Source organism: Dasypus novemcinctus, chromosome 14, assembly GCF_030445035.2.
Source record: "Dasypus novemcinctus isolate mDasNov1 chromosome 14, mDasNov1.1.hap2, whole genome shotgun sequence".
NCBI classification, from domain to species: Eukaryota; Metazoa; Chordata; class Mammalia; order Cingulata; family Dasypodidae; genus Dasypus; species Dasypus novemcinctus.
Window position 1 is genome coordinate 42796709 of NC_080686.1, and position 21051 is coordinate 42817759.

Here is a 21051-nt window from a genome sequence, read left to right on the forward strand (position 1 = left end):
AAAAGGTTGGCGCCTGCAAAGATGGCATCTTTTAAAAGTTGGTGGGAAACGGTATATACTAATTTTATGGTCTTGGTTAACCTCAGAGAGAAATTATAATAAACAATGGTATTAGCTACTTAGCTTTGTTGTTTTTTTTGTTTTTCTGAACACGCATTCCAGGCTGTTCAATGACTGGCACTCGTGTTTTGTCAGGGGCTTCTGGTGAACTGGTACTCTTGGGTAGCTGACTTTATTCAGGATTAGTACATGAAGTTGGACATTTCTTTAGCTTCAATAGCTGTGGGAGTGATCAGAATTACAGAATAAAGGTTTTATATTTTGGCTTTTACTGAGAAACTTTTGATAAGTTTTTTACTGTTTTTATCAGGCTTTGTTTTTTTGTTGTTGTTTTTGTTTTTTTATTTGAAAATCCATTTGGTTAAGCTAGTTAGGGCATATTTTTCCCAGATGAATGCCTTGGCGAAGTTCAGGAAGGACTTTTTACTGCACTCCTGTTGTGGAATTTAAGAGAAGTTCAATTGTTTGAGTATAGAGAGGCCAGGACTCAGGAATGATTTTGAGAAGGAAAAATGGTTTATTGACGGCCGGCCGGACTCGGGAGCTTTCTGTTTGAATCCCGAGCCCGGAACAAGATTTTTAAACGTCTTTTATACAGAGAGGAAAGGCCAAATGGTCTCTTTGTTTCAGTTTTCAATAGGCTTCAATTAGCATATATCTCTTCTACATCTTAGGTAAGCTTTTAGCAAGGACTCTAGACATTTTAGATAAGCCTTGGTTTTTGCATTTCTTCTAAATACTTAAAGTTTATAGCCCTTGCTTTGTTAAACATTTCTTGGGACTGGAGCCTGCTGGTGTTTAAGAGCAGGACTGCAGCTTCTTACTGTTTTACACCTACAAGTCAAACAACTTAGTTATCTCTGAAGAGACAAAGAGCCTTTTACCTATAGCCCACATCATTCTCTCCCTTTGTCAAAGTTTACTTGCTAAGCTTTGGCATAATTATTGTTGTAGCTATGAGGTGGATGACTGTTTGTTGTCTTGACTGATTATTTATCAGTCTTTAGTACAGCATCAAGGACCGTTTTTAGAAGTTTAGAACTTTTCATTCTGGACAGCAGAATCTTGGGCAGGGGCCTCTCGCAGTTATTCTGCTGCCACTGGCACTCACGTGGATTTCTAGTCAGGTTCTAGATCCATCTATTACTTTTATTTTACTCTTAAAGAGTTTACACCTTTAATTTAAAAGGGGTGCTGAAGGGAGACGATCTCTTTTCTGTAACTGCTTCTTGCTGGCCATGGGCTGTAGTTATTGCTTAATAAGGTGTAAAACTCTTTAATTTATTCTAACTGGAGGAAGATGGATCTGGCATTCTGTACGAAGTTGGATGAAGTTTTCATATGGTTAATAAGATGTTCACTCTGAAAGAAACAAACTTAATTAAAATTTTGGAATACCTGTTTTTAAAAGAGGACACATTGGATTACAGAGGTAGACAAGGTTTGGTGCTTATAAAGATGGCATTTCTTAAAAGCTGGTGGGAACAGCATATATGTTCTTTTTTAAGTAATCTATCTTTAGAGAGAAATTGCAACAGACACTTAGCTTTGTCTGAAGACACATTTTAAGCTGTTCAATGATTGACACTCATTCGCTTTGTCAGATGCTCCTGGTGAACTGGCACTCTTTGGGCAACTGGCTTCACTCAGGATTAGAACACTAATTTGGAAATACTCTTAGTTTTCACCTGTGGGAGTGATCAGAACTACAGAATAAAGATTTTTACACTTTGGTTTTTATTGTACAATTTCTAGCAATTTTGACTTGTTCAATAGGTGACTCACTATCAGCAAGCAAGCTTCACTTTTGCTAACTTGAGACTGGCTGAGACTGCTACCTTATTTTATAGACATGTTATTAACTGTTTAGAAAATGATTTTACTAGGAATTTAACATGTCTAATATACTTCTGCACTTGATCTAAAATAGAAAAGATAACATTACAATTATTAGGCATATATTTAGTACAGGATAAAAGTACAGCACTTAATATTAACTAATGTATTACTTAATGCATAAGGATTCAGAGTTGCTATTATTAGTTTTGAGTTTCAGGTTTGTAATACTTTACATGCTATCTCTCCATGAGAGCAGGCCATAATGCCAATTGTGTTTAAGTTTTACTTACAGTCTCCTGGTATCATGGCTCCACTTAGCATGTTCTTCAACGCAGTGAGCAAGTTGCAGCATCTTTCATCTTAGAGAGATTTTCTAGTATTCTACTAGCCTGGTGCATAGCGCTCTCTGGCACCATGGAACAGTGCTAGTCTGGAAGCGATATCTATTGTACACTTGGCTGTACCGAGTCATTATTGGCTGCAGGAGCTTGAAACTGCAATATAGTTTTTATCAACTTCAGGAGCAGAACTAGAGACTGATATAGCACATATTTTTAATTGAGGGGTCAGTGACTAGCCTAGCCAATAACTCACATGGAGAGGCCACTTGTAATGTATACAAGGCCTGGTTCGAATGCACAAGAGTTTGACAATGTTAAAGTTTATTCTTTGTTTTATATATATATTAAACAACTTAACGCAATACATATATCAAATGACTATTACTTACACAATTTTACTATGAAGATAACAGTAGGTACTTTACTTTAGTAATAGAGGAAAAATATTATTTTTCATTGTTAGAATGAAAACAGAATATTTTTAATAGAATCAAGACAACTTTTTATTACTATTTACTTAAATGTGTATTTTGCAGTGGCCTTCAGACAGGTTTATTATCATGAAGTTATTTCTGCTACTAATACCAATTTAAGTTTCTTTAGTTAGCAATGACTTCTACAACTAGAACTATTTAAACATTTTCAGTTTGGAAGATGTTTTACAAACTCTTTATAATTGACTATAACCGCATTGACTAGACACTTCATGTTTAAATAAACTTACTAAATTACAATTACTAATGAAAGAAATTTACTCTTTATTTAAGAGAGCATATCTACAATTTTTTTCTTTTAGCTTAATTTTACTAATGTGAACTTACAATTTTCACTTACAATTTTTATTACTGTAAAGATTTTGTACATATGTTAATTTAGTTTATAAATTAACTATGGGAGATTACACTCAAGTTAAATAAAATTGAAACTATAATAGTTTATGCAAGGAATGTTCTCTTTTTCTCTTACAGGAAGCTAAAAACTTCTTTTCTTTAAGTTATGAAAATTATTAATTTAAAAGCATAACTGACTACCAGGTTTTAAAACACATGCATACTGACTTCCAGGTTTTAAAACACATTACACAATTACTTAATTTTTTAAAAATCATAACTTAGGAAAGATCTCTCTATAGTTTTTATGGACTTTTCTTTACTTACTGAAATTTGTTAATAGAGCTACTAATTACTTTATTTTGTTGGAAAGAAATCTTCTGGAAGAAAATAAGGCTCACCAGATTGTGGAGAAGAAAATACTTTATTTTCAATCTTGCAAGAAGGGGCGCAGAGCCAGATATGGCTGGTGCCCTGAACAAAGAAAAATGACACAATTTATACTCTTAAGCTTAGCATGCAAGCTCTTCTTGTTTTTCCATAGATTGGATACTTCAGAAGTTACAGCTTATCTGAGATTTAACTTTCTCACGCAAAAGTTTGATTTAACTGCTTTTTTTATCACATTTTAACTATTTTAGTTTTTACTTGCTCCCCCCCTTTGTCAAATAAGGAATAGAATTTAGTGCTGAAATGGCACCGACTTAGTTAGCTCTTTCTTGGGCATCCTTCCACTGCCTATAGGACTGGCCTAAACTGGTCTCTTCTACTGCTGTCCAACCCGGGAGTGGGAGACTGAGGCAGCAGGCTGCCGGGTTACATTAACATTTTTCTTCTGTGAAAATTAACTTAATCTTTGTTTTGTTTGTTTTTTTTTTTTTAATTTATGGCTGACAAAGGTTTAAACTGGGAAATTACCAGGCAAACTGATTCTTAATTCTCTAGCCTAGTAGATAGGTTTAATCTGCCACACTTAGTCTTGCTTTAAAAGCTCTTGCAAAGAGGAGGCCCTTTTTTAATTGTTTTTATAATCAGATTTTTATGACTTTTTCATCTTGCTTAGTTCAATTTGGGCTTTAAGAATATTTATAAATATAACTGCATATTTTTTAACAATTTGAGCAAATAGGCAGACATGAATAGTTTGACACAACAACATGACTTTAGTTACTTTGAACTGAAACTTTTTTTAATTTGCACTATGACTATGCAGTTTACCACAAGAATTTTTTTTTTTACTTAATGGATTGTAATAACTAAAATGTTCTCAATGCCTTAGCACCATTTTGTTTTAGAACTTTATATTTTACTTTGAAATTAGCAGAATTTTGGATAAGCAACAAGATTAGTTTTATATATATTTACTGAGGCTATTTGAAGCCTCAGGGAGACAGACTGCTTTCTCTCATGAATTGCCACTCTTAGGAACACTGACTGTCAAGGCAGGAGACTTCTCCCCCTCTACCCCCCTTTTGGTTTTGGAGATAATAAAACTCCAGTGGTCATTTAACCTTATTCTATCAGGCAGCAATTTATTTAGTTTACACTTGAATTCATGAGAGAAAGGGTTACTAATACCAGAAGAGGAGACAGTGATGTCCTAGCTCTTCTCAATTATGAAATAACCACAGGCAAAGGCAAAGGGCGAGGTTAGGCCTGAAGCAACCATAAACAAAGGAAAGGTTAGTGTAGAATTTACACTTAAATAATAGTTTCAGGCTAAATTCACCCAGCTATAATCTCAGTTATTGTCTTTCCACTGTTTTACAATATAAATGCATTTATAAATGATTTTAACTCTTAGTTACAGTTTTTATTAATTTTTTAAAACTTATTAATTTTATAACACTTTTAAATACTTTTTATTCAACTTATAACATATTAAATGAACTTAACCATTACTTTAATTTTTCTTTTAAAGTGAAAGAATAAATCTCTTGCAGTTAGTTTGAAATAAAAGGCTACTTTTCAGGATTTGATTTCTAGAACATAAAATGTTCTTTTAAAAGAACTCTTCTTCAAACATTGAGGATATGATGAGGTTAAAGCACAAGAAGCTATTGATAAAATATTTTTTTTGTATATTGATCTTACTCAATTTAATCATAAAAATTTCTCTTCTACAAACCTTCTACACTTTCAGTATTCATTCAGGTTCTGTCCTACACTCTACTCTTTCTAATAATCAATCATTTTATCTTAGGACAAAATCATCTTCTGTTGCCTTAACAATAAAAACACACTCCATATATCCCACATACTAAGTTACCAGGCAAACGTCTTGCAACATATAATTGCCATTAATACTAACCAAGTTTGTTAAAATAATGAACTTTTCTTCACTTTAAATACTTAGTAGCAGGTAATACCAGAAACAGTTTTTTTGGAAGCAAGTTGGCAGGGGAGATTGGCTTCCGTATAAGTTTGTTATAAAATTGCCTTTTATTATTATTATTATCAATTCAGTTTTGTTAAATAATGACTTTCTGCAATTAGCCACTTAAATACTTTAAACAATGCTTTGTAAAACTTTTATATTTATACCTTTAACACAAATTTTACCTTCACAGAGCATTCTCTTACTTAAGGTTACTACAATACTTTCTAAGAACCTGAGCAGAATGCAAACGTATTTTGGCTTTGACACCCTAAGGAGGGAACTTTACTGCATTTATTTTGATTCTGCTTTTCACCTCCTTCACTTCCCCCCCTTCCAGGCAGTCGGGTGCACAACAAACAGGAATGCGGCTTATGAATAGAAGGGTGGACTCACTGGAAAGGGGCAAGCCGCTCCCCCCTTTCCAGCTTTCAGCTAAATGGGCAGACAGAACCTACTCAAATTTGGCAACTCTCCCAGGAACCCAGCCGCCCTGACTGGGACATTCCCAACAGACTTGGGTGCTTGGCGCGGACACAGATGGCCTCCAAGCCCCGGCAAAGGGCCAGACCAGAGACAAGACAGCAGAGCATGCACAAACATCTAGACTCCGCAAACATCCAGACTCCTCAGCTTTTGCCCCAGAATCATTTCACTCCCTTGCCAATGGCAAGGGAGGGCTCCAGCTCAGCTGTAATTCTACTTTACATAAGGACACAACTCCGACACTAACATTGAGCTGACACAGACAGAAGCACAAAGGTCACTAATCTGACCCACAAGTTATATATTTATTTCACCATGGCTGCCCCCACAGCCATCACAAACCTCAGAACACTTAACATTTGGTATAAAGCGAATTCATTCACAAATTAGCACCATAACAAAAGATTTCAGCTAGACTTTTCCACTGTTTAAACTTTACACCTAGACCAAGCTCCACCAGAAAAGCCGATCCATTTTCCTGTAACCAAGTTTTGTTTTCCTTAATCTAGACCAATTTCCAGGATATTAGGACTCGAACCTATAAATACCCTTCCTATTAAAATCGAGACTCCACTCCTTTAGTGGATATAAGACCAGTACCAGATTCTAACATGCAGTTAGACAAACCCAAAACACCAGGGCTTTTCCCCGGTTTTCCTCCTTTTCTCAAGCCTAGAGAGAACGGCTTCCCCCCAGCCTTCTGGGGCTACTAGGGTTCTCTCGGGAGGTGATCAGCCTCCCCTTCCTAGCAATTAAAGCTAGGGCCTTCCAGACTGTGCTCACCCGGGGAGTCTTACCTTCTTCCATGTTCGGAGTTCTTTTTCGTTCTCAGAATCTTTCTCTTCAGACCTTCCATTGCCCTCGATTTTGTCGGGAAGATTCTGGTGGAGCCCACATCTTTTCTGGATTAAATTTAATCCAGGGGCGCCCAGATTTGGGGTTCACCCGAGTCCTCCCGGCTTCCTCGGGGATTTGGAAGGGGCAGCAAAATGCTACCGTCTCTGGCCTTCATTTATTGTCCCTTCGCGGTCGCCATTAATGTTGTGGAATTTAAGAGAAGTTCAATTATTTGAGTATAGAGAGGCCAGGACTCAGGAATGATTTTGAGAAGGAAAAATGGTTTATTGACGGCCGGCCGGACTCGGGAGCTTTCTGTTTGAATCCCGAGCCCGGAACAAGATTTTCAAACGTCTTTTATACAGAGAGGAAAGGCCAAATGGTCCCTTTGTTTCAGTTCTCAATAGGCTTCAATTAGCATATATCTCTTCCACATCTTAGGTAAGCTTTTAGCAAGGACTCCAGACATTTTAGATAAGCCTTGGTTTTTGCATTTCCCCTAAATACTTAAAGTTTATAGCCCTTGCTTTGTTAAACATTTCCTGGGACTGGAGCCTGCTGGTCCCTAAGAGCAGGACTGCAGCTTCTTACTGTTTCACACCTACAAGTCAAACAACTTAGTTATCTCTGAAGAGACAAAGAGCCTTCTACCCATAGCCCACATCACTCCTCCTGGCAGGTAGATTTGAACATTTAAATAAGCTACTTATTAGTTTTTAGGGTGAACTTTAAGTTAGCTGTCCCCATTTGTTTACCCTGGGTATATGGTGGAACTTTAAGTACTAGTACAGGTGCTGGAATAAGGAGTAGGAGGGAAACCTGGGTTGTGCTGCCGCATTAGCAGCTGCATCAGCTGAAGCATTTTTCTTTGCTATAGCAGTGTTTTGTTTTCTGATGCCTTGGACAATGTATAACTGCTATTTCTTGAAGTAAGAGTATGGTTTCTAGTAAATTTAGGATTTCTTGCCTATGTTTAATAGGTGACCCACTGTAATAAGCAAGCTTCGTTCTTGCCACACAGCAGAGTGAGTGTGAAGGACAAGGAAAGCATACTTAGAGTCTGTATAAATATTAGCCCATTTTCCAGCTGCTAGTTTTGAACTTTGGGTAAGGGCAATTAGCTCTGTTTTCTGGGCTGAAGTTCCAGTGGGAAGAGCTTTGGCTTTTATAGCTTCAAATTGAGAAATCACTGTATAGCCTACCTTTGTAATTTCTTTTTAGTAAAACTTTCATCTGTGAGCCATTTAATGTCTGGGTTCACAAAAGGCTCATCTTTTAAATTTGGCCTGCTTGAGTAGTTTTGGTTAAGAGTTTCAAGGCAGGAGTGGAGAAGGGGTCCCTAAGGATCTGACTTTGGGCCCTCTACCGGTAGTAGGGTGGCTGCGTTAAGAGTTTGACACACCCTTATTTGCACTTCAGGGGTTTTTAGCAATTGGGCCTGGTATTTAATTAACCGGCTACTTGTAAGCCACTGGTAGCCCCTGGCCTTAAGCACATCCTTTACCTAGTATGGGGTAAAGACTGTGAGAGGTTGCCCCCTTTAGTTTGTGGCTTTTTAGATTAAAAGGGCTGTTGGCTCCACTGCTGTCAGGCAAGATGGCTATTTCTTTATCTTATAGACATGTTTACTAACTATTCAGAAAATTAAGTTTACCAAGACTTTTAACATGTTCAATGTACTTTTGCATACGCTTTAATAGAAATATTACCATAATTATTAGACACATATCTAGAATAGGATATAGATACGGTACTTAATACCAGTTAATGTACTACTTAATGTAAAATTTAAAAAAAATTTTTTTTAACTATAATTAATTTTAATTTAAGTTTAAAGTTTGCAATACTTCACATGTATCTCTCCATGGGAGCGGGCCATAATGCCAATTGAGTTTAAGTTCTACTTACAGTACTCTGATGATTATGGCTCCACTTGGTATGTCTTTCACACAGTAGGCAAGCCACAGCACCATTGATTCTAGAGAGAAGCTAAGAAAGTAGTCTTCAGGATTCTACTAGCCTGGTGCATATCATTCTTTGGCAGTATGAAACAGGGCCAGTCTGGAGGCGATATTCATTGTACATTTGGCTGTACTTAGCCACTGCTGGCTGCTCCAGGAGCTCGAAACTGCAAAGTAGTTTCCATCCACTTCGGGAGCACGACCAGAGATGTAGTAGATACTTTTATTGTTTTAGTGGTCAGTGACCAAGCTAGCCAATAATTCAAATGGAGAGGCAACCTGCAATGTATTCAAGGCCTGGTTTGAATGCATGAGTTTGACAATGCTGAAGTTGATCCCTTGATTTTTATATACCTTTTAAACATTTCCAGTGCAATGTGTTACATATTAAATGAACTTAATTTTTTAGTATTTTGCTTTTTATTTTTACACTTTTACCATGAAGACATTAATTAGCAGGTATTTTATTTTAGCCGTAGAGGTAAAACTATTTTCCATTTTAAAAATGAAAACGGAAGATTCCCAATGGAATCAAGGTAATTTTCCATTACTATTACTTGAAAACGTACATTGAAGTGACTTTCAGACAGGTTTTATTGCTATGAAGTTGTTTTTTTTTTTTGCTATTAACATCAATCTAGGTTTCTAGTTAATAATGGATTTTTAGAACTAGAGTCACTTAAATGCTTCAGTTTGGAAGATGTTTTTACAAACTTTTTATAATTGACCATAACCACAGACTGGCTAATTTACCTTAGATTATAATTTGCAACCAATGGAATTTATTTTATGCATTTAAGAGAGGGCAGCCCTACATTTCTTTAACTTAATTTCATTAAATATGAACTTAGAATTTTTATCATTTTAAAGATTTAATACATATGTTAATTTATTAACTTGGTATTTTATAAACCAGAGATAACACCCAACCTAAATAAATTGTTTTAGCCTAACTTGGGTTCTAGGAATATTCATCACATGTGTAGCTGCATATTTTAATTTTTAACAAATTTGAATAGAGCTCTTTTAAGAATTATTTGTTAATTTGATATTATCATCCTCATGTATGAAGATATACACTGAGCAAACAGGCAGATATGAATAGTTTGACCCAGAAACACAACTTACTTAAAACTTTCATTTTTCAAAACAAGTTTAACAGTAAAATAACATTTGAAAGATCACCTGGAAGGCTTTTTCTTTAATTTGCACTATGACCATGCAGTTTTGCACAAGAATTGTTTCTTAATTAATGGCTTATAACCAAAATTTCCCCAATGCTATGATACAAATTTTTGTTTTAGAACCATAAGCAGAGGCAAGGAGTGAGCCCAGACTGGCAGTAATTGCAAGCAAAAGCAAATTCAGTTTACAATTATTATCACAATAGTTGAAGCCTAGGGGTAGGTGAAATTAGTTATAAAATAATATAATTAAAGATAAGTTTAAGTTATAATTACTAATAGTAATTACTAAATAAACTTGAAGTAGTCATAAACAAAAGTAAATTAAGATTACTATTATAATAGCTGAAATTGTTTTTAAAGGTTTATTTATTTCTCTCCCCGCCCCCTCCCCAGTTGTCTGCTCTCTGTAGCCACTCGCTGTGTGTTCCTCTGTGACCGCTTCTATCCTTATCAGTGGCACCGGGAATCTGTGTTTCTTTTTGTTGCGTCATCTTGTGTCAGCTCTCTGTGTGTGCGGCACCATTCCTGGGCAGGCTGCACTTTCGTTCATGCTGGGTGGCTTCTCCTTACAGGGTGCACTCCTTGCGTGTGGGGCTCCCCTACACGGGGGACACCCCTGCACGGCAGGGCACTCCTTGCGTGCATCAGCGCTGCGCATGGGCCAGCTCTACACAGGTCAAGGAGGCCCGCAGTTTGAACCACGGACCTCCCATGTGGTGGGCAGACACCCTATCCATTGGGCCAAGTCTGCTTCCCAACAGTAGCTGAAATTTAAGCTACATTTATTTCACTGTAATAATTTCAGTTTTAGTTTTATATATATGTATATAATTAAAGGTACTTATATAATAATTTTAATTCTTAGTTTTCTAGAAAGTTTTTACTTAAAATTAATTTGGGTACCTTTATTTATTAATTATGCAATTAAAATTTTATTAGTAACAATCTGTGCAGTTTTTTCACCTTTTTCAGCAATTAAATAAATTTAACTTGTGAGTTATACATTAAATTTACCAGCAAGACAGTATTGGCATATGAAGATTCATTTCCAGGTTACCTTTTATCATTATTTAACTTGTAACAGGTGAACTTTAAATTTGATTTTCTAGGCACAAGCAAACTGACAAAGTTAAAATAGCTTTTAAAGTTGAACACAAAATTAAGTACAGATTAAAATAAATGAATTTTATTCCTTTGCATTTCCGGGGCAGTTTTGCTGACTAAATTTTAACGTGAAGTTGCCAAGCCCAATTGTGTATTTTTCCCCTTGGCAGTTTTTTTATGACTTTATTGTCTGACAGTTTCCCAGTTAAACCAACCATCTAAAGACCATTAAGTGATTTGAGGTTCATTGTTTTAGCTAACAGGCTTTGGGCTTCTGAAGCAATAGACTTTTTTCTAGATAAAGGCACTTTACCAGTTTTATAGTTTTAAAAACATTTTAAAGCATCTTAACATAGACCTGCAAAGAGAAATTCAGAAAGGCAAAACATGGTAGAGGTTAATCATGCAAATATATACTGGCTTGTGACTGCCCCAAGGGAAAGGAACTTCCATTGCATTCATTCTGGCTCTTCTCGGTGCCTTTCCACCTCCCCCTTCCCAGGCAGCTGGGTGTGGTCAGATAGGAATGAGGCTTACAAAGGTGTGGACTCACTGGGAGGGGTAAGAACCCATGTTCAGGCTTCCGCCTTATAAACTATTAATTATTCCACTCCTTTGCCAATGGCAAGGGAGGGGCTCCAGCTTAACCAAAGTTCAATATTTTACACAATTTAATACTCCATCTGGAGGCATGAAAATATACACTGGCATTGACTAAACACAGAAACACAAAGCCATCAATTTGACTCATAATATACACTGACATCAAATAAACATAGAAACACAAAGCCCATCAATTTGACTTTTAATATACATCTCTCTGGCACAGCCACCCCTGAGCTATAGCCCACCAACCACTGCAATTCCAGGGAGAGGAACCCTCAACATCAAACCCTGAGGGATCTTACCTGGTGTGCAGAGGTTTTTTGTTCCCAGAATTTCCTTTTAGACCTTCTGGTGCATCTGTCTGTCCCTGGGAGGACTCTGGCAGAGCCCACATCCTTTTTCTGGCCTGAAAGGAGTCCAGGGGTGCCCAGCTTTGGGATTCACCTGAGCCCTCCTGGCTTCCTCGGAGATATCCAGAAAGGGTGGCAAAGTGCCACCATCTCTGGCCTTTGTTGCGATCCTGGACGCACGCCCAGAAATGTTGTGGAAGCAGAGTGATTCAATGATAACATACGGAAGGCCAGGACTCAGTAATAATTTTGGGAAGGAAAATTTATTTACCACAAGCCAGGCTTGGGAACTCTTATTCAAAACCCTGAGCCCTGAATAGGATTTTTGAGTTCCTTTTATACAGAGGATGTAGGAGTTGGGAGTCAAATGCTGCTTTGAGTACTAGATAAGCTTAAATTAACTCATATTCCCCACATTCCTGGTAAGCTTGAATGAGCATATTTACTTTGTATTCGCCCTGAATATCCAAAGTCTACAGAACCTATATCATTTAATTGGCTTTCCAGGACTGGAGTGGTTGGCATGGTTACGAAAGGTGGGACAGCACTTCCTATTGTTTGACACACACTGCCCAGGTTATTCATGAAGAAACGCACAGCCCCCACACATTGCCCATATCAGTACCACACATGAGAAAATGTTTTCAGACTAAGCTAGCTATTCATCTTTTACCCGTACCTGTCAGGAATTTTATGATATTAATCTGCTCTTAGTAACTTTGCAGGGTGGTGGCAGGCACTTTTCTGGTTCATTTGCAAGTACTTTTAGGAGAAAGAATTTTTATTTATGACCACAGCCTGTATTTTAATAATGCCTCTATGTTTTTTAAATCTTTTTGTTGCTCTCAAGTTAATGGCAAAATTAGCATACAGAACACTGGAAGTATATTGACCTTGGAATGGAGTATAATTGTGTTTCACATCACTGTTATTGGTACTAGCCAACTGACAGGTAATATTTACAAATTCAGTAGGGGGCTTAAGATATATTCTACTACTTACTAGGATGACCACTACTTTAAAAACAAAATACAAGTGTGGGGAGATTGCAGAGAAATTGGAATCCTTGTACATTGTTGTTTGTTTTAGCATTTTTCATTTTTTTTCTTACTTTTGTACAATTAATAATTGAAAATATAAAGAATTAAAAACGGAAAACACTATTGAATAAAAGCATCCATTTCTCAACTTATACATTGTTGGTAAGACTAAATGGTGCAGGGTGGCAGGTGTATTTCAATAGTTGAGCGACCGTTTCACATCAACAAGGTCCCGGGTTCAACCCCCCGTACCTCCTTAAAAAAAAAAAAAAAGGAAAATTTTGGTGGTTCCTCATAAAAGTATAGAATTACTACAAGACCCAGCAATTCCACTCCTAGGTATATACCTCCAAAAATTGAAAGCAGGGACTTGAACAGGTATCTGTACACCAATGTTCATAACAGCATTATTCACAATAGCCAAAAGGTAGAAACAACCCAAGTGCCTATCAACAAATCAATGGCCAAATCGTATATATATATACACAATGAAATATTATTCAGCCATAAAAAGGAATGAAGTTCTGATACACACTACAACATGGAAGAAACTTGAAGACATTATGCTAAGTGAATTAAGCCAGACACAAAAGAATATTTTATGATTTCACCAATGTGAAATATCCAGAGTAAGGAAATTCATAAAAGTAGAAAGTCGACTACAGTTACCACAGGCAGGAAGGTGGGGGAATGGGGAGTGTCCTGGTTTATCTTTTGTAGACCCCAGAAAATTACTCTCTTAAAAGCTAACCCATTCCTATGCCTATAAACAGCAGCATAGGTGGGGCATTTTGACTAGATTTACTTAGGAGATCCCTATTAGATAACTTGATCAGATCACTTTCAGACTATGCCAGGCATGACACAGGTTGGGTCTTCACCCTCTTGCTGGGTCTTATATAAACTGAGAAGAGAGAGACATAGAGAAAAGAAGCTATCGTTTTGACCCTGCCGCGTGAGACAGGGCTAAAGGACTGTTAACAGCCAAAACTGACACAAGAAGCCCCCAGGAGGCTGGGCCCATAGAGCAACTCAAGGCTGAAGAGACAAGCCATATGCCTGATTGCCCACAGCTGAGCTCCAGGAGCAGATAAGGCTTGAGGGACAGGAGCTTCGGCAGAGACTGACTGCAATCTTGCCTTGCCATGTGGCAGGACACCAGGATCACGAGTAGCTGACTCTGGTAAGAATGTATCCCTGCTGATGCTGTGATTTGGACAGTTCATGGTCTTGGATCTGTAAGATTTTCCCCTAATAAAATTCCCGTTATAAAAGCCAACCCATTTCTGGTATGTTGCATCAGCAGTCCTGTGGCACACTAATAAAGGGAGTTTTTTTTTAATAGGTAGTTTCTGCTTGGGGTCACCAAAAAGTCTTGGTAAATAGATGGTAGTGATGGTAGCACAACACTACTGAACATATCACCGAAGTGCATACTTTAAAAAGGGTTAAAATAGGAAATTGTGTGCTATACAAAAAAGATAAATTGTTCTCCCTCTTAACACTTAAAGAGTTATTTGCCCTGTCAGTGAAGTCTAGCCTAAAGCATTTTTGCGTTATTATTCTATGGCTGTTGCTACTTCTACTTCCTGTCAGGAGAAAGTGTGATAAATTGTAAAGAGCACTAACCATGACCTTTAGAACTCCTGGTTCTGGGAAGCGGACTTGGCCCAGTGGTTAGGGCGTCTGTCTACATATGGGAGGTCCGGGGTTTAAACCTGGGGCCTCCTTGACCCATATGGAGCTGGCCCATGTCCAGTGCTGATGCGTGCAAAGAGTGCCGTGCCATGCAGGGGTGTCCCCCATGTAGGGGAGCCCCACGCGCAAGGAGTGTGCCCCATAAGGAGAGCCGCCCAGCATGAAAGAAAGTGCAGCCTGCCCAGGAATGGCGCTGCACACATAGGGAGCTGACACAGCAAGATGAGCAACAAAAAGAAATACAGATTCCCATGCCACTGACAACAACAGATGTGGACAAAAAGAAGAACATGCAAGCAAATGGACACAGAGAACAGATAACTGGGGTGGGCGGGGAGAAGGGGAGAGAAATAAATAAAAATAAATCTTTAAAAAAAAAAAAAACTCCTGGTTCTAACCCTGACTCTGAGGCATGCCAGTTTAATGTTGCTGACTTTGTTTCCTCTCTTATAAAACCAAGCTACTAGTTCCCTTGCTCAGTTTAGGGAGGTGCTTTGTATTCTTAAGCAATCAGTATCTACAGAACAAATGGAGTTACTAACATTCCAGCTCTAAACTGCAGTAAATGCATTATATTCATGTCCTGCCTCAACCAATTGATACTTTCCTTGAAAACTGGCATTGTGAGACAAATTCTGTAGCTCTGACCTTATTTGTTGATGGGTTGTATGTACTCACAGGACCCATCTTCTTGTAACTTTCAATTTTACCTGAAGATCTGAGGTTACTTTCACACTAACATTTTTTAATAGAATGCAAAATTCATCTGAATATAAGATAAAATATGAATTAAGTTTTTATCAACCAACTTCAGGCCATGGCTCAATTCTCTGCCTTTGGCTGACTATCAGAAGCATCATGTGGTTTTAGGATTTACTACCCTCAAAGGAGAGGGACTGTAGAGGGCTGAGCAAGTCAACAAAGTAGATGTCTGCAGACTCCATTCTAGTTTGTGCAAACACCAGCAATAAAATCAGTTATAACGAGTACTTTTTAACATTCTCACAGCAGCTTTGGAATTCTGGGTCTGCTCAACACCTTGAATTGTACCTTCCTCCTTGCTTTGTTAAAAACATAGGCTCTCTTTTTCCTTTTCCTCTATAGCTTGTAAATTTTTAGCATGCTTTGCAAAATATTAGCAATGGTGAATGGCAAGAAAATTGAATAGCAAAATATTTCAAATTCTGGCTTCACCTATACTGGCTGTGATCTCATCTGAAAAATGGGGCCACCACTATATCACTAAGAACTAAAGGTGAGTGTAAAATGCCTGGCACTTACTGAAAAGCTCAAGAAATCTTGCCTATTAAGGGCTGTTAGTATTACTTTCTTACTACCTTTTGTGTGATCCTAAGAAACAGTGAAACTAGAAAGAATGCACTATTAATCCTAGAAATCAAGGGAAAACTTGAAAGCATGTTGAAGTGAAAGAGCATATTCACAAATAATCAGCAAAACCAGGTTTGGCTTTTACTATGTGCTAGGAAAACTGTCAAATTAAAATAACCACAAAATCACCCAACCCAGGTACCACTGAAATACATACAAGAGTTGGCAGCAACAGCATTTAAATTTGAACTCCTGGCAGATGACAGGCACATATAGGCCCTGCCCTGTGGGGACTTACAAACTAAGAGTGAGTTGTCAATAACTAAAAGCCTTTGGGTTCATTCTGTTTTTAAAGAGAGTTTATGTTTATATTCAGAGTCAGATCAATATGGAAATTGTGGAATACAAGGTTTGCAGAATTACTTAAAAATAATGCTTTATATGAACTGTGACACAACATGGTCTCTATAACTCATCTAATTAGAGTTGGCCCCCTTAAAAATAAGGATTAAGTAATGTCTCTTCATGATGGGCAAAAATCTTGATTTTTTGTCAGGGTATAAAGAGCTAGAAAGAAACATGTAATCCTACCATACTCCCTTTATATAGTACCTGCTCTGGAATGTATGGAGTAGTCACTTAATACATGACTTTTGATAGCCACAGATAGCTTTTTCAGTTTTGCTTCATATATTGGTTCACTATAACTGCTCATGGTTGTTTCCATATCCAGGAATAGAAAGGTTTAGAGAGCAGTTGTATAATATACTTTCCTCAACAGACAGGTATTATATACAAAGGACCCATACCCAAATTACAGAAATTTTATTGTTTTCAAATCTATACAAAAAAATAGACAGTTTGTATATCTCGATTAACAGATCCAGAAAGTCCAAATTAAACATTTTTTTTCTATTTCAGTAGTTTCTTGAGTTGTTAAGACTGATAATTCATTTTCTACTCCCTTCCTTCCATTCATTACTTGGGCCTAATAAGCATGGCAATTCCTACCTTATTACTCACAAACTGCATAAATTAAGGACATTCCTTTGGAAAGAGGGGGAGTATTTTCCCTTATCAGCTGTTACTCTTTCTTTTTCTCAAGTTACTCTTTTCTTATAGTGCCGAACACAAAAGCACAGCAGGGTAACCAGGACCTGTCACTGGTGTTCTTGGTAATTACTCTGTTCCCAGTATCTTAAATGTCTGAATTCATAATACTGAATCTACCACAAAGGCCATTTTGAATAATGTGTCTAAGTCTATAGATTTATTTTTCTAAATTTCTCCTCACTCTACTTTTTACTACTTTTAAGAAACAGAGTACATTGCAGTAAATAATTTTTTAGCAAAGTCTTGGTATATACATAGAAAAGTGATTCCCCAATTTCTTCTTTCACAACCATCTAAATACCCACTTCAATATATCCATTATATTTCTCACCTTGATTACTATCATTTTTCCCCCATGTGGGACAGTGAAAAGACTTGGAGATATTTTATACAACTAAAGAAATTATCATCTTTGTCCATTTTGTTTTGCTGAAAAGAAAGTAACTGGACAGGACACCCAGGGAACAATGTGATGAAAAGATGTTGGGATAAAAAAAAAATTTCTTTTGAAAGACTAGTTGGTAGAAAAAATAGTTCAACAATTACATTTAGTACCACAAAATTCCTATAAGAAGACAAATGTCTACAGATCCACTCTTCTGGGACAATGCTTCAAATATATTTGCCTTAAAGCCCCTAGAAGGATATTATTTAGAATATGTAAGTCTGATACCATTAAGCACTGGTTTAAAGCTGATGGTTAAAAAATTTCCTTTTTAGGACAGACACCAGTTTATTCTTTATTGCAAGAAGCCATTTCCAGACCACTGGTCTCAAAAATATTGAGACCTACACCACTGATATACAAATTTATTAAGCTTTTCGCATGTAATAGAGTATAGTTCAAATTGCATCTAAAGTGCTAATAAAGCTCTAGCAATCAAGAATGGCAGCAAGGTATTTTCTAACAATCAACACTGTGGCTTTTCAAATTTGGTCTTAATGAGATAATGTATCCAGAAGTAAATCTAGTCATGCTTTCAAAAAAGGTTCTGGGTCACTCCAAGCTTGGCAATTAACATTTGGCATAAAAATAGTAAAACAATCACAACTTAAGAGTAAATATAACATTGTAGGCCATAAATGTATATAGCATAAGGAAAAGGTAGCGGTGGTTAGTAAAGAGTTATTAGAATTAATAGAGTACCTTAGCCTTGGTGCAGATGCATCCAGAGGCTTTGCTTTCATTTGACCCCCAGTACTCAGTTTTCAAATTAGAGAACGTCTACACTGTCATTTTACAATTTCTAACATATTGAAAACAACTGAAAACAAATAAATAGAAAGTGATGCTTTTTTTCCTAATGCATTATATCTCAGGAGTTTTCTCCAACCCAAGAGTATAAAAAATGTTCAAGTTATATTAGTTTTATAAATTTGTGTGCTTCTGATTTTAAATATTGCTAACTGAATGAAATGAAAACCTAATGTGATTGATTTTAACATTTTTATGGCAACCTAGACCTAAAACAGTCAGGCATTTGAAATGAACATTTAATGAGAATGTTCGTGTTTCAAACCCTACCTTTAATACAATAATCTTCATCAGAATATTATTTTGCCAATTTACCTCTGAAATTAAAATTTTAATCTGGTGAAAACTAAATCAATATGAGTGTCATAATAATCAATACATAGAAATGGCTCCTGTCACACACAATGATAACAAAAGATGTGGAGTTTCCACTCTCAAGTCACCAAGTATTTTTAATTACTGTATATATTGTCACTTACAAGCATGTAACAAATTGGATGTAGAGCTGATTTATTAAGTTCAGTGTCTTCAAACACCCAAAATATGTACCTCATACCAAAACAGTGTTTATTCAAAAGTACTTTTTGTAGCTGGTAATTCTTCCCTTGGAGGTAAAGAAAATTACACCAAAACTTTCAAGAATTCAGAAAACTCACAAGAAACAATTTTAGGTAGCAGTCAAATATACAGAGGTTCAAAGGGGAAAAAAAGAAAAATTTATACAAGACAAAGACCAAACTGGCATCCCAAATCCAAAGCAACCTTGTAAACTAGGAAAGAAACTATAACCTGGCAGTTTCTTAAACCATTCTAGTGAGTGTTCCCAGGTACTACAAGTGTTTTTACAATGATGTTTCCTAAGTAGAGGCTTAATAAGCACATTAAAGGGTGTTTCTCAAGAATAGAAGTGTGGATATTTTTTAAAAATTTTAACCTACTATTTGGTCAAAGGAATATGTAAAGCTAAATAAAAGCACATCTGGTGTAAACTTATGGCAATGAATGTTGACAAGATGTGCTTGGATCTCACTTGCAGCATCTGGCAGTGGGTAGCAGAACAAAGGTAGGAATCTCACAGGCTCTCCTGTGTCTGCTCTGTGAGAGGCTCCGTGGCCGTGGCACTAGCATTTGCAGTTGAATTCAAGACTTCTCCAAAATCACCACCAGCAGGCTTGGTTCCCCCTACTTTAGACTTAAAAAAAAAAAAAAAATTAAAAAAGGAAAAGACATCAAGAAACATATACTTAGATTCTGCATAAAGTCATTATAATTTTACTTTTTAAAAAATCAGATAAATCAAGAATTTAATGGCCCAGTGATTGTGATTGGTGCATATGTATAAAAGTTAGTACTGTTTTAATGGTCAGTGATTATATAATAAAGCTTAGTCTTCCCAGATGAAATATTCAAATTAGTAAACTTCACAGCCACCCCGTTTCCCCCTTATCTACTAATTTTTCTTCACCAGGAGTTCTCTCTGAAGAACTCTGTAAAAGGCTATTATTCCAAAGTAGCATTTTGAACTTTTTATACTTGGGTAACACTTTGTATGGCATCAAATTGTTCATTCAGCAACACTCACTCAAATATTACTGAGCACAATAAAGGATAGAAATATATGTATTTTCCCCCAGTGACGCTGTAAGATTGTAACCCTTTATTACTTAGACTCTAAGTCTTAGAGTGTGGTCCAAGGACCTACTGAATCAACAGCATCTGGGAACTTGTTAGAAATGCAAAATCTCAGCCCCCTCCCTCCCGCTGATCCACCCACAGAATTGAAATCTACACATTATATAACAAGATCCCCAGGTGACTGGTATGCATATTAAAGTTTGTAAAGCACTACTACAATCTATCTGGCCTTAAGTGCTGTCAATAAACATTTATTAGAAAGAATATGTCTGCCTTACGTTTGTATAGTATTTTATGCTTTTCAAACCCCTTACACCAAGGATTCTTAACCAAGGTTCCATGAGCTTGTGGGGATGTATTGGTGCAGGTGTGATATAGTTACTGAATAATACATAATACAGTGTGGACTTAGTAAGGGGCTCATGGTTTTCACCTGACTGGCAAAAGGGTCCAGGGAACAAAAAAGATTCAGAACCCCTGCCTTACACATAACATGTCATGTCTTCATTACCAAGGCTGCTATATTGATACTTTTTCATTGTGTTACATTTCATGACTGGCCAACAGGAGAGCTAACTAACACTAGGAAACTAGTCAATAACCAAGGGCACAGAAGTGCATACTGGGGATTTAACTTCACTTTGCTCTTAGCTCAATCTTGACTGACTGGCGAAAGACTAGTTAACAATTGGAACATCCTCTCTCACATTCTTTTTGGTCTCCCATCCAAAACTATGAAGTGCCTTTGAATTGTTGTTGAGAAATTTGCATAACTTATACTCATTGTATATTTATTAAGTTTATTAAAATACATTCCTTAATTATGAGAACATGCTAAGACTCACAGTAATTCAACATGTCCAAACTGAATTCCTCCCCCCAACCTGCCCCTCTCTATTCTTTAAGACTTTAAATGGCGGGACTGCTGGAAGTTTTCTTGACCCCTCCCTCTTGTTCCACATCTAATCAATCATAGCTTTTCTGCTTCTGTCACTTCCTTCTT

At 36.8% G+C, this 21051-nt stretch overlaps 1 protein-coding gene across 6 annotated transcripts in view; it reads right to left on the minus strand.

Moving 5' to 3' along the window:
- Positions 1–16855: 16855 nt before the first annotated feature.
- TPD52 (tumor protein D52) overlaps positions 16856–21051 on the minus strand; it is a 99757-nt gene continuing 95561 nt past the window's right edge. For all 6 annotated transcript variants that reach the window (XM_058275672.1, XM_058275671.1, XM_004479099.4 and 3 more), the window contains one exon: positions 16856–19605. In XM_058275672.1, coding sequence (XP_058131655.1) covers positions 19486–19605 — 120 coding nt within the window. In that variant the 3' untranslated portion in view covers positions 16856–19485. The remainder of the gene's footprint in view (positions 19606–21051) is intronic.